This window comes from Psammomys obesus, unplaced genomic scaffold (genome assembly GCF_907164565.1).
Source record: "Psammomys obesus unplaced genomic scaffold, mPsaObe1.curated_primary_1811, whole genome shotgun sequence".
NCBI classification, from domain to species: Eukaryota; Metazoa; Chordata; class Mammalia; order Rodentia; family Muridae; genus Psammomys; species Psammomys obesus.
Genome location: NW_026595153.1, coordinates 1 through 15168, shown reverse-complemented (window position 1 = coordinate 15168; position 15168 = coordinate 1). Strand labels below are relative to the sequence as shown.

The window sequence follows — 15168 nt, the reverse complement described above, 5'->3', positions numbered from 1 at the left end:
TGGAGACTAGAAGCCTCTTTGACTGTTTCCCTCAAGTGTCTTAGCTCATCCACTTAGGGTGAGACATAATAAGGCTCTTAGTCCACCATAGTTGTGGCATGGTTTTAATTTGCACAGATGTTCTCCACATAGTATTAGCTACTGTGTGAGTATGAATGAAATGGTCCTGACATTTTAGCAAACTCTTTTTCACTGTAGACAGCCAGTGCATCTGGCTCTGACCATCTTTCTACCTCTCCTCCCTCAGAGGTCCCTGAGTTTTGGCATTAGCAGAGAGGTGTAGGTGTGCGATTTAGGTCAGTACTCTCTACAGGGTATATTATTTTCCACACTCTGACAAACTCTGAATCTGTGTAGTAGTCTCCATCTTCTACACAATTAAACTTTCTGGTAGGTATTAGGAGGTGCCTGAATCTGTGGATATAAAGACAAGAACTGACGTTCATTTAGTTACCAGTCATAAGAATACAAGTCTTGGGTTCTCCCTAGGGCAGATCATGTATACAGGCACAGGTTTGCCTGTGATCTACACCACAGGTTATTAGTTACAGTCAGTGGATTGAGATTTAAATTCAACCAGAAAATGTTTGCTACTTACACTACTTCCATAACTTTGTTGTCACTATTGCTCCATGGACATATCTTGCCAGGCCATTTATTCTACTTGGGTCCACAGGTGGGTAAGACAACTGTTACTTCTATAGTAGGATACCTAGATTGTGTCTCCACCATGAAAGCTAGCCAGAAAAGAGGAAGCATCTAAGCTGCTAACCGCTGATTTTACAGCCACTGTGCATGAGAATTCTATCTTTACTACAGAACCGGTAAAAGAAATAATCAGTGTGACAAAGTTACAAATCACCCTGATTATTAAACCATTTAGGTGTATATTGAGGAAGCTTGGGCTCCCACCTCACAAAGGCTCACAATGAGAAGTGAGTGAGGGTACCGTTTTAAAATTAAAAGGTTATACTCTCATGAGATGTATACTGAGCTGTCATGTTATGTTTGTTTCACTATTCCGTTCTACAGCACAGAATAAGGGACCCATTCATCTATAAATTTCTGCAAATAAACTTCATTTATACTTAGCATGACTAAAACAATTTTTGGTACATTAGGGATATTTAGTCATTTATAAATTAGATTGTTAACTTTTAGGTTTTAATTGCCCTTGTTTAACTGTTTACATAAATTAGTAAATTCAAATTTAATAGGACTTTTTAGGATCTGTATCAATACGTAAGTAATTGACAAGAACATATCTGCTGAACAAACACATCACTACTGCTGAGTAGGTACATATGGTCTGGATTCTTATTTCAGTATGACCCCAGGTTTCTAAGACAGCACAGTTGGAGTCGTATGAGAAACACTACTGTGAACTAAAGAGAGTAAGAGATTCTTTATTCTAAATCAAGGATTGACAATGTGTTGTTAGCTTTTCCTGGTGAGAAAACACTAATGCCCACTCACCCAGGTTAGAGACCGTGTAGACCACTTTAGTAAAGTCAACCTCGTGACACATGTGAGTTTAGGGAGATTCTTACACACTCAGAGGCAATGATATGACAGGGGTGGAGTGACACAACAGAGAAAACAACAGTCCTTACACCACAGCCCAGATCTCAGATTCAGGGCGCTCAAAGGACCAACTTACAACATGATAACCATTTCAGGAAACATTTATAGTTCCAGAGAAAAGAAACCCATCAGTCAATGCCAGATTCAAACACACTGATTGAACACACTGGTGGTGAGGGTACAGTGGTCGACTCTGTGGATTCATATGCGTTGGAGAAGGTTTGAATTGTTAGCACACACTAATGGAGTTTGTATTCAGAATGAATCATCTGAGGTCTTTCAAGGGCTAAACAAGAGTAAACTTTTAGCATTTTTCTCCAGTATGGACTGTCATGTGTCGACTCAGGCTACAACCCTTAACAAAGGCTTTGCCACATTTCCCACACTTGTGTGGCTTGACTCTAGAGTGAATTTTTTCATGTCTTCTAAGATATTTAGATGAGCAAAAAGACTTGCCACACTCTTCACACTTGTAGAATTTCTCTCTACTATGAACTATCTTATGTCTCTTAAGAGATGAGTGATAACGAAAGGTTTTGCGACATTTGTCACAACCGTGGGGTTTCTCTCCAGTATGAATTGTTTGATGTTCCTGAAGGCTTGCAGAACAGGAAAACCTTCTGTAACATTTTTCACACTTGTAGGAATTGTCTTCAGAGTGAATCTTTTGATGTCTCCTAAGCCACGATGGTAAACAAAAACCCATGGCACACTCTTCACACTTGTAGGGCTTCTCTCCAGTATGAACTGTCTTGTGTATTTTAAGGGCTGAGTAATAACGAAAGGTTTTATGACATTCTTTACACTGGTAGGGTTTCTCTCCAGTATGAACTACCTTGTGTGCTCTAAGGCCAGAGTAAAAACGAAAGGCTTTGTGACATTCTTCACACTTGTGTGGTTTTGTTACCGTATGAATTTGATGTTCCTGCAGGTGTGGAGAACAGGATAATGTTTTTCCACATTCTTCATTGTTGTAGGGATTTTCTGCACGGTGAATTCTTTGATGTTGCTTAAGGAATGAGGGATAGCAAAAGGATTCTCCACATTCTTCACACTTGTGGAGTTTTTCTCCAGAATGACTTCTTAGATGTTGCTTCAGCATTGAAGGATAGTAAAACATTCTGCCACATTCTTCACACTTGTAGGTCTTTTCATCAGTATGATTTTTCTCGTGTATAAACAGTGATGAGCTAGTGCTAAAGGCCTTGTGACATTCTTTACACTTATAGGGTTTTTCTCCAGTATGAAGTCTCTGGTGTATAGAAAGTGTTCTAGGAGAACTGAGATGCTTTCCACATTCTTCACACTTGTAGGGTTTCTTCCCTGTATGAATTCTTTGGCGTTGAACAAGGAGGGAATTATAATCAATGGCCTTGATGTGATAATTATGATCAATGAGTGTTATTCCTGTTGAACCAAAGTTGAGACATGGAAAGTTAAGCAATATTCTTTATATTTATAAAGCTTACATTTTTGCTTTTTGAAAATTCAATTTAATTTATTACAATTTATACTTTATAATTTAATACAATTATAATTTATAATTTTATTATTTATTTTTTTATTACAATTTATTCACTTTGTATCACAATTGCAAGCCCCACCCTCATCTCCTCCAGGTTCCACCCATCCTACTTCTTCTCCCCCTTTGCCCTTTCACTAGTCCCCTGATAGTGGAGGTCCTCCTCCTCTTTGATCTGACACTAGTCTATCAGGTCTCATCAGAACCATCTGCATTGTCTTCCTCTGTGGCCTGGCAAGGCTGTAAAACCCAAGGGGAAGTGATCACAGAGCCAGCCACTGAGTTCATATGAGAGACAGCCCCTGCTCTCCTTGCTAGTAAACCAACTCGGAAACTGAGCAGCCAATGGGCTTCCTTTGAACAGAGGATCTAGGTATAAGGTTAATCTCTTAAAATGGAGACATCCACCCATACATATGAAAGCATCAATGAGAAACTAGTATATATTTCAACACCAAAATTCACCGAGCATAATTCACAAGATAGAGTAGGTGGAAACAATCTATCTTTCTGTAGAAGTAAGAGCACAATCAAATACAACATAGAAGAAATGGCATTATTCAAAGCTAAATAACCCAAGGAAATTGAAAGGGCATTTGACTAGATAAACCCATCAGGCAATACAGATATTATATGGCCTGACAGGTGTGAAGTTATATAGCAAAGCATAGAAAATAAAGATAATTGTGATTGTGTGAGATTGGACAAACATCAAATGTGTTTTATCCATTCACCAAAGTATATAGGATATGTGCAAGAAATGGTTATAGGTAGTGCACACTTATACATAACAATGCAGAATATCAAATTGGAAAGTAAAACAAATCTTGAGTCCATGAAATTCTGAAAGATTATTGTTGAACTGCTAACCATTCTCTAGTTTTAATCTATGCATATCCACAAAGGGCACACATTTTAAAGCCTTAGTACCAAGTATGTGATAGGAAAACATTTTAGAAAATTTTCATCATTCACAAAGAACTTTTGGGATGACTTTCATTAACATGAGTGTAAGTGATATGGAAAAAAAAAAGCCTATGAAGTTACTTTCTTACAATGATTTCACACCTAGGTCTGTAGAAAAGTGTACAAACTTTCAGATGCACACGAACAGTACAAGTTCTGTTACAGAACTGTCCAAAGGGACTCCATTTAGGCTGAGGTTTACCCAACTCCTCAAGCTAACCAGTACTGCTGAGAAAACACTGTCATGCAGTCTCACATGCAGGTTTCAAAGATCTACTGTTTGAATTGTTTGAATCGATGGAATTGAAATGTGTGAAATTTTAGGCCCCTGGACTGCCTCTGGTATGAGTAATTATGGGTTTGGCTTGATAAACCCAAAGCAATAAGAGCCAGAGGGTCCCGGAATGACCAATGTATTTTCTGACACCAAGACCCAACCTATTCCTTCTTGTAGTCCAAGAAGGTAGGTGGAGATGTTTTTCTTATGAACAGAGTATAGTAAGTGAAAAAAAATGACTGACAGGAACTCTTTCCCTAACTTGCCTTTTCCCCCTTTCTGTGACAGGGTTTCTCCTTGACGCCTTGGCTATCCTGGACTTGCTTTGTAGACCAGGATGGCCTCAAACTCACATTGATCTGCCTGCCTTTGCCTCCCGAGTACTAGGATTACAGGCGTGCACCACTGCCCCTGGCTCTCCTTCTAACAGTAAAGATGTTGACTGAAGAAGAAATGCATGACAGTTTTCAATTAATTCCTTGCCTTATGTCATTTCTATGGATGCTGAATGAATAATTGAATAATCTATTCAGTGTATGCTGTCTCAGCTATTGTTCTGTGCCTTAGGTTTTATACCTTTTTCTGACCCTCACCATGAAACAGGGAGTCAGGCCACTATTTGAGCTCTAGTTGGAATTGAGGTGACTGGAAGCTGTGGTTTCCTCTGTCCTGCCTGTGTGCAATGAGGGGTGCCAACCTTCTTTCTGAGGCTGTATTACTGATTCTCAGAAACTCCATGTCTATTCTACTTCAATTCTTCAACTCACACATGCCCAGCACTAAGCTCCCCATTATGGTCTTGTCAGGAACCTAAACCTAGTCAACACCCGGCCACATCCCCCAAAGGTGGGTGGAAGTTGAGCTACGGAATTTCACTCACGGAACCATGCACAATAAGGTCCATGTAAGGGACAGACCTTCTCTACTGCAGAACAATAGGAGGCTGTGGGAGCAGAACACAAGGTCACTGCTTTCCCAGCAGGACCAGGGCCTGCAGAGTAGGCAGGAGCAGAAACCCAGACATCTCAAGGACATGACTCAAGCTCAGTGTGGACAAGAGGTTGCATCCAGTTCTCCTGTCTTGAAGTCCCTAAGCTACACTGCTTGTGTAGGAGAATGGAGATAAAAGCCATGTTGGATCCTCTATACTGGGTCTGCAAGGTTGCTTCCTCTGAGATAGGACTTTTTGTGTGTTTTGGGGACTCCTTTGCCCTGTGGCTGATGTCAGCCTTTGTTTCTGTTCCACCAACCTCGGATACTCTTAATTTCATTTCTAGAACTTTCTGCTTTCCTTGGATGTCTAGTTGTTGTGGTTTTCTGTTTAAACGTCTCTAGGCGACAGGTATTTGTGTACTTAAAGATTAGATGTTGATCCACAACAGAGCCAATATATCCCTGCCTCACAGAATCAGTATATTATCCTAAACATTGGTATCTATGAGAGAGAAAATACATGTTGAGCTTCTCAGGGTATCTGCCCACACCTGAAGACACAGAAACCAGTTCTGGATATGGTAGTGACAGGGTTCAGTCTTATAGAGAAACAAATGCCTTTTCAATATGGATAACATGTTTAGAAATCACATGCTGTTTTAGCTCACTGAAAAGCTCACCTGGAGATAAGATATGCCCCACCCACTTCAAAACAAAGCACATCTGTCACAGAGTTTCTTCCAAAGCCCCTGTCCTGAGTCAGGCTTGCTCCTTGACTCTGTGACAGGCAGAGGCAGAACAACAAGACAGCCCAGGAAACTCAGTAAGCCAAGGGTAAAACTCAGCCTAAATGGAGTTCCTTTGGACAGTTCTATAACAAACTTTGTACTGTTTTTGTGCATCTGAAAGTTTGTACAATTTTCTACAGACCTAAGTATGAAATCATTGTAAGAAACTGTACAGGTTTTTTTCATATCGCTTACACTCGTGTTAATGAAAGTCATCCCAAAAGTTCTTTGTGAACGATGAAAATTTTCTAAAATGATTTCCTACCATGTATTTGGTACTAAGGCTTTAAAACGTTTGCCCTTTGTGGATATGTAAAGATTAAAACTAGACAATGATTAGCAGCTCATCAATAAGCTTTTAGAATTAGGCTTATTAAAAATCTTAACAGGCTTCTGTATCATTCATTTCTACTATAGAGTGTTAAATAATACCTGGTGCATTTAATAATCATATGGATCAATATTAAATACTCCTTCTGAGATACCTCACTCAGAATGATCTTTTCTAGATCCCACCATTTGCCTGCAAATTTCATGATTTCCTCATTTTTGATTGCTGAGTAGTATTCCATTGTGTAATAGTACGACAATTTCTGTATCCATTCCTCTGTTGATGGACATCTGGGTTGTTTCCAGGTTCTGATTATTATAAATAAAGCTGCTACATACATGGCTGAGAGAATATCCTTGTTGTGTACTTGAGCAAATTTTGGTTATATGCCTAGGAGTGGTATACCTGGGTCTTGAGGAAGAACTATTCCTAATTGTCTGAGAATGCACCAGATTGATTTCCAAAGTGGGTGTACAAGTTTGCATTCCCACCAGCAATGGAGGAGGGTTTCCCTTTCTCCACAGCCTCTCCAGCATGTGTTGTCATTTGAGTTTTTTATTTTAGCCATTTTGACGGTATATACTCACTTATATAGACCTATAAGAAACGATAAACATAATGAAATCTATACACCTAAAGAGGATAAATAAGGAAGAAGACCCAGGGAAAAATGATCAGACCTCACTTAGAAAGACAAATGGGATGGGCATTGGACGTAGGAGAAAACAAGTAACAGGACAGGAGCCTACTTAGGTAGAAACACTCTACCTAGCAGTGTATCAAAGCAGGTACTAAATAAGACCCATAATCAACCTTTGGCAGAGTGCAGGGAATCATATGAAAGAAGGGGAGTAGTATGACATACAGAGGATAAGAGCTCCACAAGGACCAAATATATCTGGGCACAGGGGTCTTTTCTGAGACTAATACTCCACCAAGGACCACCATGTATGGATATAACTTAGAAGCTCTGCTCGAATGTAGCCCGTGGTAGCTCAGTAACTAATTACTTCCCTAGTAAGGGGAACAGGGACTATTCCTGACATGAACTCAATGGCAGGCTCTTTGAGCTCCCCACCCACCAAAGGAAGAGCGGTCCCGCTAGGCCACAGAGGAGCATTTTGCAGCCAGTCAGGAAGATACCTGATAAAACAGAGTGAGATGAAAGGGGAAGTGGTCTTCCCCAATCAGTGGAAAGGGGCAGGGAGGAGATGAGGGAGGGTGTGGTTGGGAGGAAATGAGGGAGACAGATACAACTGGGATACAAAGTTAATAAAATGTAACTAATAATAAAAAATTTAAAAAATATTAAATACTACTAATCTTCTACAACATATATACTCTGCAGGCTAGCCACAATCACTACACATGACTGGACTCTGAAACAAAACAGTTTACTATCTCTGATGTATCTGGGAATGTTGGCTTTATAAATAGAATTTTCTGATTTGTTTAATGATTCACGACTGCACATGTATGTGAATACCAGTCCTTATACACGATAAAAATATTTTCCTAAAAAAATACTAAATAGAGCATTACAACTCAGTAAAAGGCCTAAAGCTATTAACTGGTATGAAACAGAGATATACAACTGCTGGTTTGAGGGGGATCCATGGACAATAAACAACTAAAGGATTTGAAAGGTCTCTGATCCTTGTAGCTTAGGTCTTTCGGCATGGCCCTCATAATCAACTGGTGGTAAAACTTCATTAAAAAAACAGAACAGCCTCTGTTAAGTTGGTGTACCTATTGGCCCAATATAACACCTTATAGGGTAAGTCAGTGCTTTGACTCTTCCCTAAGATCAGTGGGGAAGGAACTGCCCAAAGTGACTCCAGTTTGTCTGGCTTTCATCCTACTGCTCTCCACCCCTAGTTGTTCTAATCAACAGAGCTGAAACTGCTGAGCCTTCTGCCCTGCCTGCCTGTGGGATGGAATTGTGGGTTTGGATTTATAAACCAGTCATCCTCACCTAGGTGTAGAGATCTTTCTGGCATGGGCCTGCTCTCAACCCCCGCATAAATGACTCTCAGTCTGACCAGCACTGAGTCTTACATTACAATGGAGACTGAACAAAAAGGAAAACCTTGAAGTCACTGGAAATACAAGCACAACTCACTGTTAGGGAAAGCCTCAGAGACTCAAAGCACCATAAATGCTTGAGAGATGTGCTTCTCTGACAACAAAGACCAGAAGGCGAGACCTCAAGAATCATTCCCATATTATGTTTTCAGGCAAATGGAAAAGCCTGCAACTCAACTCTGCTTCTGACCTCTCATTTCAACAGACCTGAATGCACAGGGGGTGATCTTTGTCTCTTCACACCCGCTGGCCCCTGACTTTGCTCCAGAAATGTCACCAGATGTGGCTTAGAGCCAGCAAGACCTGTTTGTAGGAAAAGGGAACAAGATTGTTAAGTGTTCTTATACTAGGAACTGACATGTCCCTTCCAGTACAGCGTGCATAAGGAAAGAGACGATGCATTAATGACCACAGACAATTAGTTCCTTAAATGGTTTCTGACAGGTATACTCTAATACATGAAGAATGTACAATGTCCAGATTCTGAGTTTCATTTAAAGGGAAAAACGTTAAAACTGAATTGTCAATCACTTTAATTAACAAGTGTGCTCCATGCCTCATGCCATTAAATTTCTAATAATGAAGGATGTATACTTAAAACACAGACATGTGAAACACACAAAGAGAAAAACAATGATATTGTTCTTAGCTACAGAGCAACCTGCCTCATTTTTTTTTTAAAGGACATAAAACTCACCACTGAAACACAAATACTCCCACAAGATAGTGCACAAAGCGGGAAGCTACATGCTGATGGTGAGATACAAATTCACTATAGATGCAATCCTCACCCAGGAACACAAGGTTGCTGTAATTCTCCAACATCACATCCCTGTACAAATTCCACTGAGCAGGCTCCAGGCATTCTTTCTCTTCTGGAGAGAAATCAATGGCCACATCCCAGAAGGACAGCATTTCCTGAAATAAAGACCAATGAATGCAATCTAACTTTAATTAAACCATTAATACTCATATAAATACCAAGATGCACTGGGCTGGATACTTCTCCTGTCAACGTGGCACTAGCTAGGGTCATTTGAGAAGAGAGAAGCGTAACTGCGAAAATGTCTCCAGGAGACCGTCCTGTAGGGAAACCTATGGCATTTTCTTAATTGGTGACTCATGTGAGGTAGCACAGCTCACCCAAGCTCACCCAAGGCAGGTGGTTCTACATGTATAGAAACACACAAGAATGTATATTAGTGCCATATGCTTGCATTGTAGATATACAAACATACATACATATACACACACACCTTCACTGCTCACAGGAGAAAGTCATGGTATGGAAGAAGGAATTTCTCAACACTTAATATGCACAATCGCGAATGTGAAATAAGATGAAAACACAGATTCCGATGCAGTGGCTGTGGCTGCAGTCTGAGTTTCTGCATTTGTACAGAGCTCAGTAGTGATGCAAATGACAGCGACAAGAAACCTGAGATGGGGCAGGCAAGGGGAAGAACAACGCAGGAAGAACTCAGAAAAGTATAAAGATGGGAACAGGAAAAAAAAAAACACCAAGTAGAGGACTAACACCACCGTTTGAGAATTCAAATTAGAACAGACATCACACTGATCTTTAGTCATTTTCCCTTTCCAGGTACTGACAGGTATTGACTGACGTGTTTGTGATATCGCTAAAGCATGGTTTGTGCATAGGACACCTGTGTTATCAGTGTGCCAGGGCTAAGAATTATATTTGCATATTTGCTCATTTCAAAATTTTCTAATTTAAGAATTTACGTTTTTCATACCTTATTGAAGAAAGCCCCAGGACGACCTATGAGAATGGTCCGTGTTATTTTGCCTTTTATTACTACATGAAAATTATCAGCAATTTAAGTATTATTGAGGTATTTTGTAACAATTTCATGGGTAAGTTCTGGATTGTTTTTCTCAGTTGTGGTATGTTCGTCTCCTCAAACACTATGTTCTGAGGGGGAGGAGAAAGAGAGGGGAAATAAGAGCTGGAGCCATGAAGAGAGGACCAGGAAACATCAGGAGAAATGAACTGTGCCTAGGATATGATTAAAATATTTGATCTGTCTTTCCAATTTATGAATCCATTGCACTTCTCTGGGGCTTGAGTGAGCCCTCCCCTCCTGAAGAATTGAAAACCTCCAATACTTGTCACCCAGGCTTGGAAGGAAGTGTTTTCTGAAGGTTTATAGCACACACCGACCAGGACTACATTTGAGTCTTTCATTCTAGGAGGCAGAAGACAATTTTTGTCAGATTCTGCTGCAGAATTAAATGAAAGTCCTCGTTTGTCTGCAGCTCATCAGACCACTCAATAAAACAAAGGGATTAGGACCATCTGGAAACAGAAACCAGTAAATGAAAGAGACGTCAGGAGCTGAGGAGTCCCAATTACATGTTCCTGCCATCACAGCATCACCTTCCTCATCATGATTAACTACATCTCTTCAAACCTTGAACCAAAACAAAACCTCCCTTGAGTTGCCTTTGTCATGTACTGTGACACAGAGATGGTGAAGGCACTAGAAGAATGAAATTTAAACTCTACTTATTTCCATCTTGTGGTCAAGCACAAAACAACAACAACATGTCCCACGCTTCTGAAATGCACACTACACATTGCTTACACACACCCAGCCCTCGGGACACAGGACTGTGAACACAGGCTGCGCTCTTACCACATTGCTCTTGGGCACCTAGTGCTCTGTATGATCCCAGCCACAGACTCCTGATGATGCGGGCTGAGGGGAATTACAACTCTTTGCATTTATCAATGACATCATGAGACTTATCTATCTCTGCGTGAAACAGTTTCCAAGTTCACCCATACTGTCACAACTGACAAGACTGGTTTGTTTTTCTGAAAAACTGTACAGTGAAAGTATAATTACATCATTTCCCCTCTCTCCTCATTCCAAACTTCTGTCATGTCACTCAACACTCCCATCTCAAAGGCATGGTTTTCCTCTAATTATTACTGTTACAAATGTGTGTATAGATATACACTATATAAATATGAACAGCTGATTCTGTTCAGGGTTGTCTGTACATGGGTTTGCAAGACTGACCCCTTTGCACTGGATGAGTAGTGAGTGGGTTTCTCCTCAGGGCAGCCTAATTCCCCCATTCACGGCAGGTCTTAGGTGCATTCCACCTAAGAATGAGGTCGCATGGGAGTCCCATCTATGGATATCATGGATATTAACGTTGTCACTGTTCAGGCTGTCCTCTGTCAGGTTATCGCTTCTCTACCTTGGAAACTTGCAAAGCACCTTCCAGTACTATGACATTCGTCCTGAGGTAGGAGGCTTCCAGGTCAGAGTCAGGTGATTGTGTCTGAAGTGTGTGGTGTTTTCAGGACTAGGAGGAGGATGGATCCATGCTCACAAGGGTTTGGTTCGACATCTCTACTAGAATGATGACCAAAAATGTCTTCTAATAAAGGGCAGAATTAAGCAGCAATGAGACGACCAACACATGTTCAAATCAGAGAGACTGGAGAAACTTGGTGAATAAAACACCATTTAATTGCTCAAGAGATAAGCACCTGAACTGTGTTCAAAGCATCTTTGTAGTAGTAGAACACTTTTTGGCTTTTACAAGTGGGGAAAAATAAACAAAATAAAACAAACAAACAAAAAACAAAAATTCAACTCTTTTATTATTTGTTTTAACTATGGAACTCCAAGAGAACAGAAAATTGATTACCATGGAGAATGGTAACAGCCCAGAGCAGAGTGAAGATGGAAAAACGTCACCAACTTTTGGTCTCTCAGAAAGCTAGAGAAGGTCTCCACTGGAGAACTAACTGCAAGGCTCACTCCCTATTAGTGACAGCACAAAGGGACACTGTTTTATATGGAAAAGTAGCTGCTGTCCTGAGGCTGATCTCCTGTGGATGGCGGGTAGAAGACCTGTGAACAGGATAACTTCAGGAGGGATTTTAGTATTGATGCCATTAATACCATTAATGGTGAAATACAGGAGGCATTAGAGAATTGCAAAATTCACTTTCTATGTGGAAGAAATACAAATAATGTCTGACCAAAGGCAGGAATACTGCCTAAAATTACTCACTACTCACTAAAAATTACTACTATTCTCATAATAGTTGGGGAGTGGATATACTACTCCAAATTGGCTAGAGGCTGGTCCCAAAAGCAAGCTTAGAGCAAGAGAATGGACAGAGGAGATGTATTAAGAACTCTTGCGGCTCCTGTCAGTGTCCCTCAGATACTTTTTCAGAGAGGTCATACAAAAGTCAAGACTAACAGGACATCAAAGGAAAGTAAAAGAAGATGCAATGAGGGAAGGGGATTCCTGGTCAGGTTCAACACCAGTGACCCTCCATTCAAAACCAGCCTATCTACACAGTATACAACATAGTGCTTGAAACACACAAAACACACAACACACATCCACGGAGCAGCAAGTACAAGATCTTTGTCCCAGGGCTTTCCTCACACAACAGTGGCATGAAACAATCATTGATTTTTGTATAAAGCCACCACGTTTTGAAACACTATGGCTCAGAGAGTGGAAGTCGAACCATGAAAAAAGCATGAAAGACCAAATGTAATGTCCTTTTTGGAAAACATGGATTATATAGTCAGGATTATAATTTCAAACTAAATATTGAATGCTTTGCTCTGTACATTTGATGTCTAGATGAATTTGTGGGTTTTAAATGTATTTTCCTGAGTCTTAAAGCACCAGTAAGTGGAGAACATCCAATAAAGAGTGGGGACCTGCACTCTGATCCAGACGAATCATCTGTATATAGATCCTGGAAGGAAGAGAACAACTGAATGCAGATTTTAAGAGAATTGTCAGGGCAACCAGACACCTTCCAACTCAAAATACGTCACTGATAATGTTGCTGCATTTGATAATGACTATGGAGGACACGAGGATAGACACTTTTACAAGAGAAAATGAGAATGTAATGTCTGTGCTGCTCAGGTTGACTCCTTGCACACACGTTTGACTCCTGTTCAAGTCTTTTGTAATTCTCTCCTCCATGGGCCTGGGATATACTCACATATATCAGGAGGAACTCAATGTCATCACACAGCACATTTCCTCTCCAGAGTTCAAGACTTGACATGGCTAACACAGCAAGGATCATGCATGAGATGTAAAGACAAGTAACTGCTTCCCTCATATGAAAATACAAAGAAAGAAACTGGGAGCAAAGAGAACCACACATCAAGGGGAAGTGGACACACACCTGTGCAAGAGGAAGGAATCCCACACTAGCAGTTTGCTTTACTGGGTGGAGATGGCAGTACCATGTGAGGGACAGTGGGGGAAGTGGTTTTGGTCTGGCTAAGGGCAAGAAGCATCTGCTCACAGCTGAACCTCTGGTGCAGGGGACAGGGAAGGCATGCCAGCTGCAGCTGCAGAGAAGACCCAGGAAAGTGAACCACAGTGGCCTGCATCAGTCAAGAACTGCAGAAAGGGAATGAAGAAATAATGGAGTCTCAGCTTAGATATAAAAGAAGCAAAGTGGAAGATTCAGTAAACACCAGAAGAAAACGTCAGGAGGTCATGACAATAATACAGACTACTATCTGACAGGAATAAATTCGCTTCAAATAGGAGGAATATTCAAGCAAGTAAAGAAATTTTTTCCTCACAGAGTAAATGCAAACAAATAATCTATTCAGCAGAATTCAAGAGTAAGTTAGTGAAAAAATTAAAATTACATGTGGAATGAGTCAACACAAGTTAAGCACACATAGGTCTTAAGTCAGCAAAATGCTGAATGTATGGATTTGTCATGGTGCTCACTGTGAGACATGAAATAGCCCACAGAAAGTATTTCTTACGCTCATCAAGTATGTTCAAGTGTTTTCTGGCACAGACTCTGGTAGGGTAGACTGGCCTTGAATGTGCTATGAAGCAGGGAAGGACCATTGGGTCCTGTCTTCTCATCACAAATGCACAGATGGCAGGAATGTGCCTCAGAGTAGGCTGAAGTTCTATCACAGGTCTGATTACTTCAAATAATGTGACCACACACAAGTCTGTGCTTCCTCACCCTGCTGACCTGACACAAAAGTCCCGCACCATAAACAAGGCCATGTGAGCTGGTCACCTGCTCCTAGGGCGCTGCTCAAGGAAAAGCTCAACAATTTAAGGCCAGATCAAGACATGCTGACACAAACGTTGTGGCCAAGCAGACACCTGACTTTTTTTTTTTTTTTTTTTTTTACCTTACTCAGCCTTAAGTTAGAGATGGAGAACTTTTCAAAGGTTTAAGAAAATCCAGCCCTCAAGGTGAAGCTGGGTGTCAGCTTCCCCACTCTGGCTCTGTTCTGTGGAGCTCCCCTCTCTGGGTATCCACTGCATGTGTGTTCTCTCCTCTAGTCAATGCTGTTCTACAGCTGCCTATTCTGACAGGTTTGTTTGCTGAGTTGCAGAATTTCCCTCAGGCGACCTGTTGTGCCTCAGAGTTCTCTCTGTAAATTCTCCAAACGGCAGAGAAAATGAACACAATCAGACCTCAAGGCCGTTACAACAGGCCGGCTACAGAGCATAGAGGGACCAGAAACCCCATTTGCTCTAAAGATACTGCGGAATCTGACAGCGTCCCTGTGAGAACGGGGCAGCCCGTGAAGCACGTGACCCAGCAAAGCAGTTCAGTGAGCTCCCAGCCCCTCCTCAGGAGCAGGCAGTCATGTGACCGTCCTTAGCT

General features: G+C 41.0%; 1 protein-coding gene across 1 annotated transcript; it reads right to left on the bottom strand.

Annotated features, from left to right (window-relative positions):
• Nucleotides 1–1386: 1386 nt before the first annotated feature.
• Nucleotides 1387–9447, bottom strand: LOC129685673 (zinc finger protein 58-like). Its single transcript, XM_055619178.1, has 3 exons — nucleotides 9278–9447; nucleotides 8694–8789; nucleotides 1387–2991 (listed from the first exon to the last, which is right to left on the bottom strand). Exons 1-3 carry the CDS (start codon nucleotides 9399–9401, stop codon nucleotides 1889–1891), a joined length of 1323 nt encoding a protein of 440 aa, XP_055475153.1. The 5' UTR covers nucleotides 9402–9447; the 3' UTR covers nucleotides 1387–1888.
• Between the last annotated feature and the right edge of the window lie 5721 nt (nucleotides 9448–15168).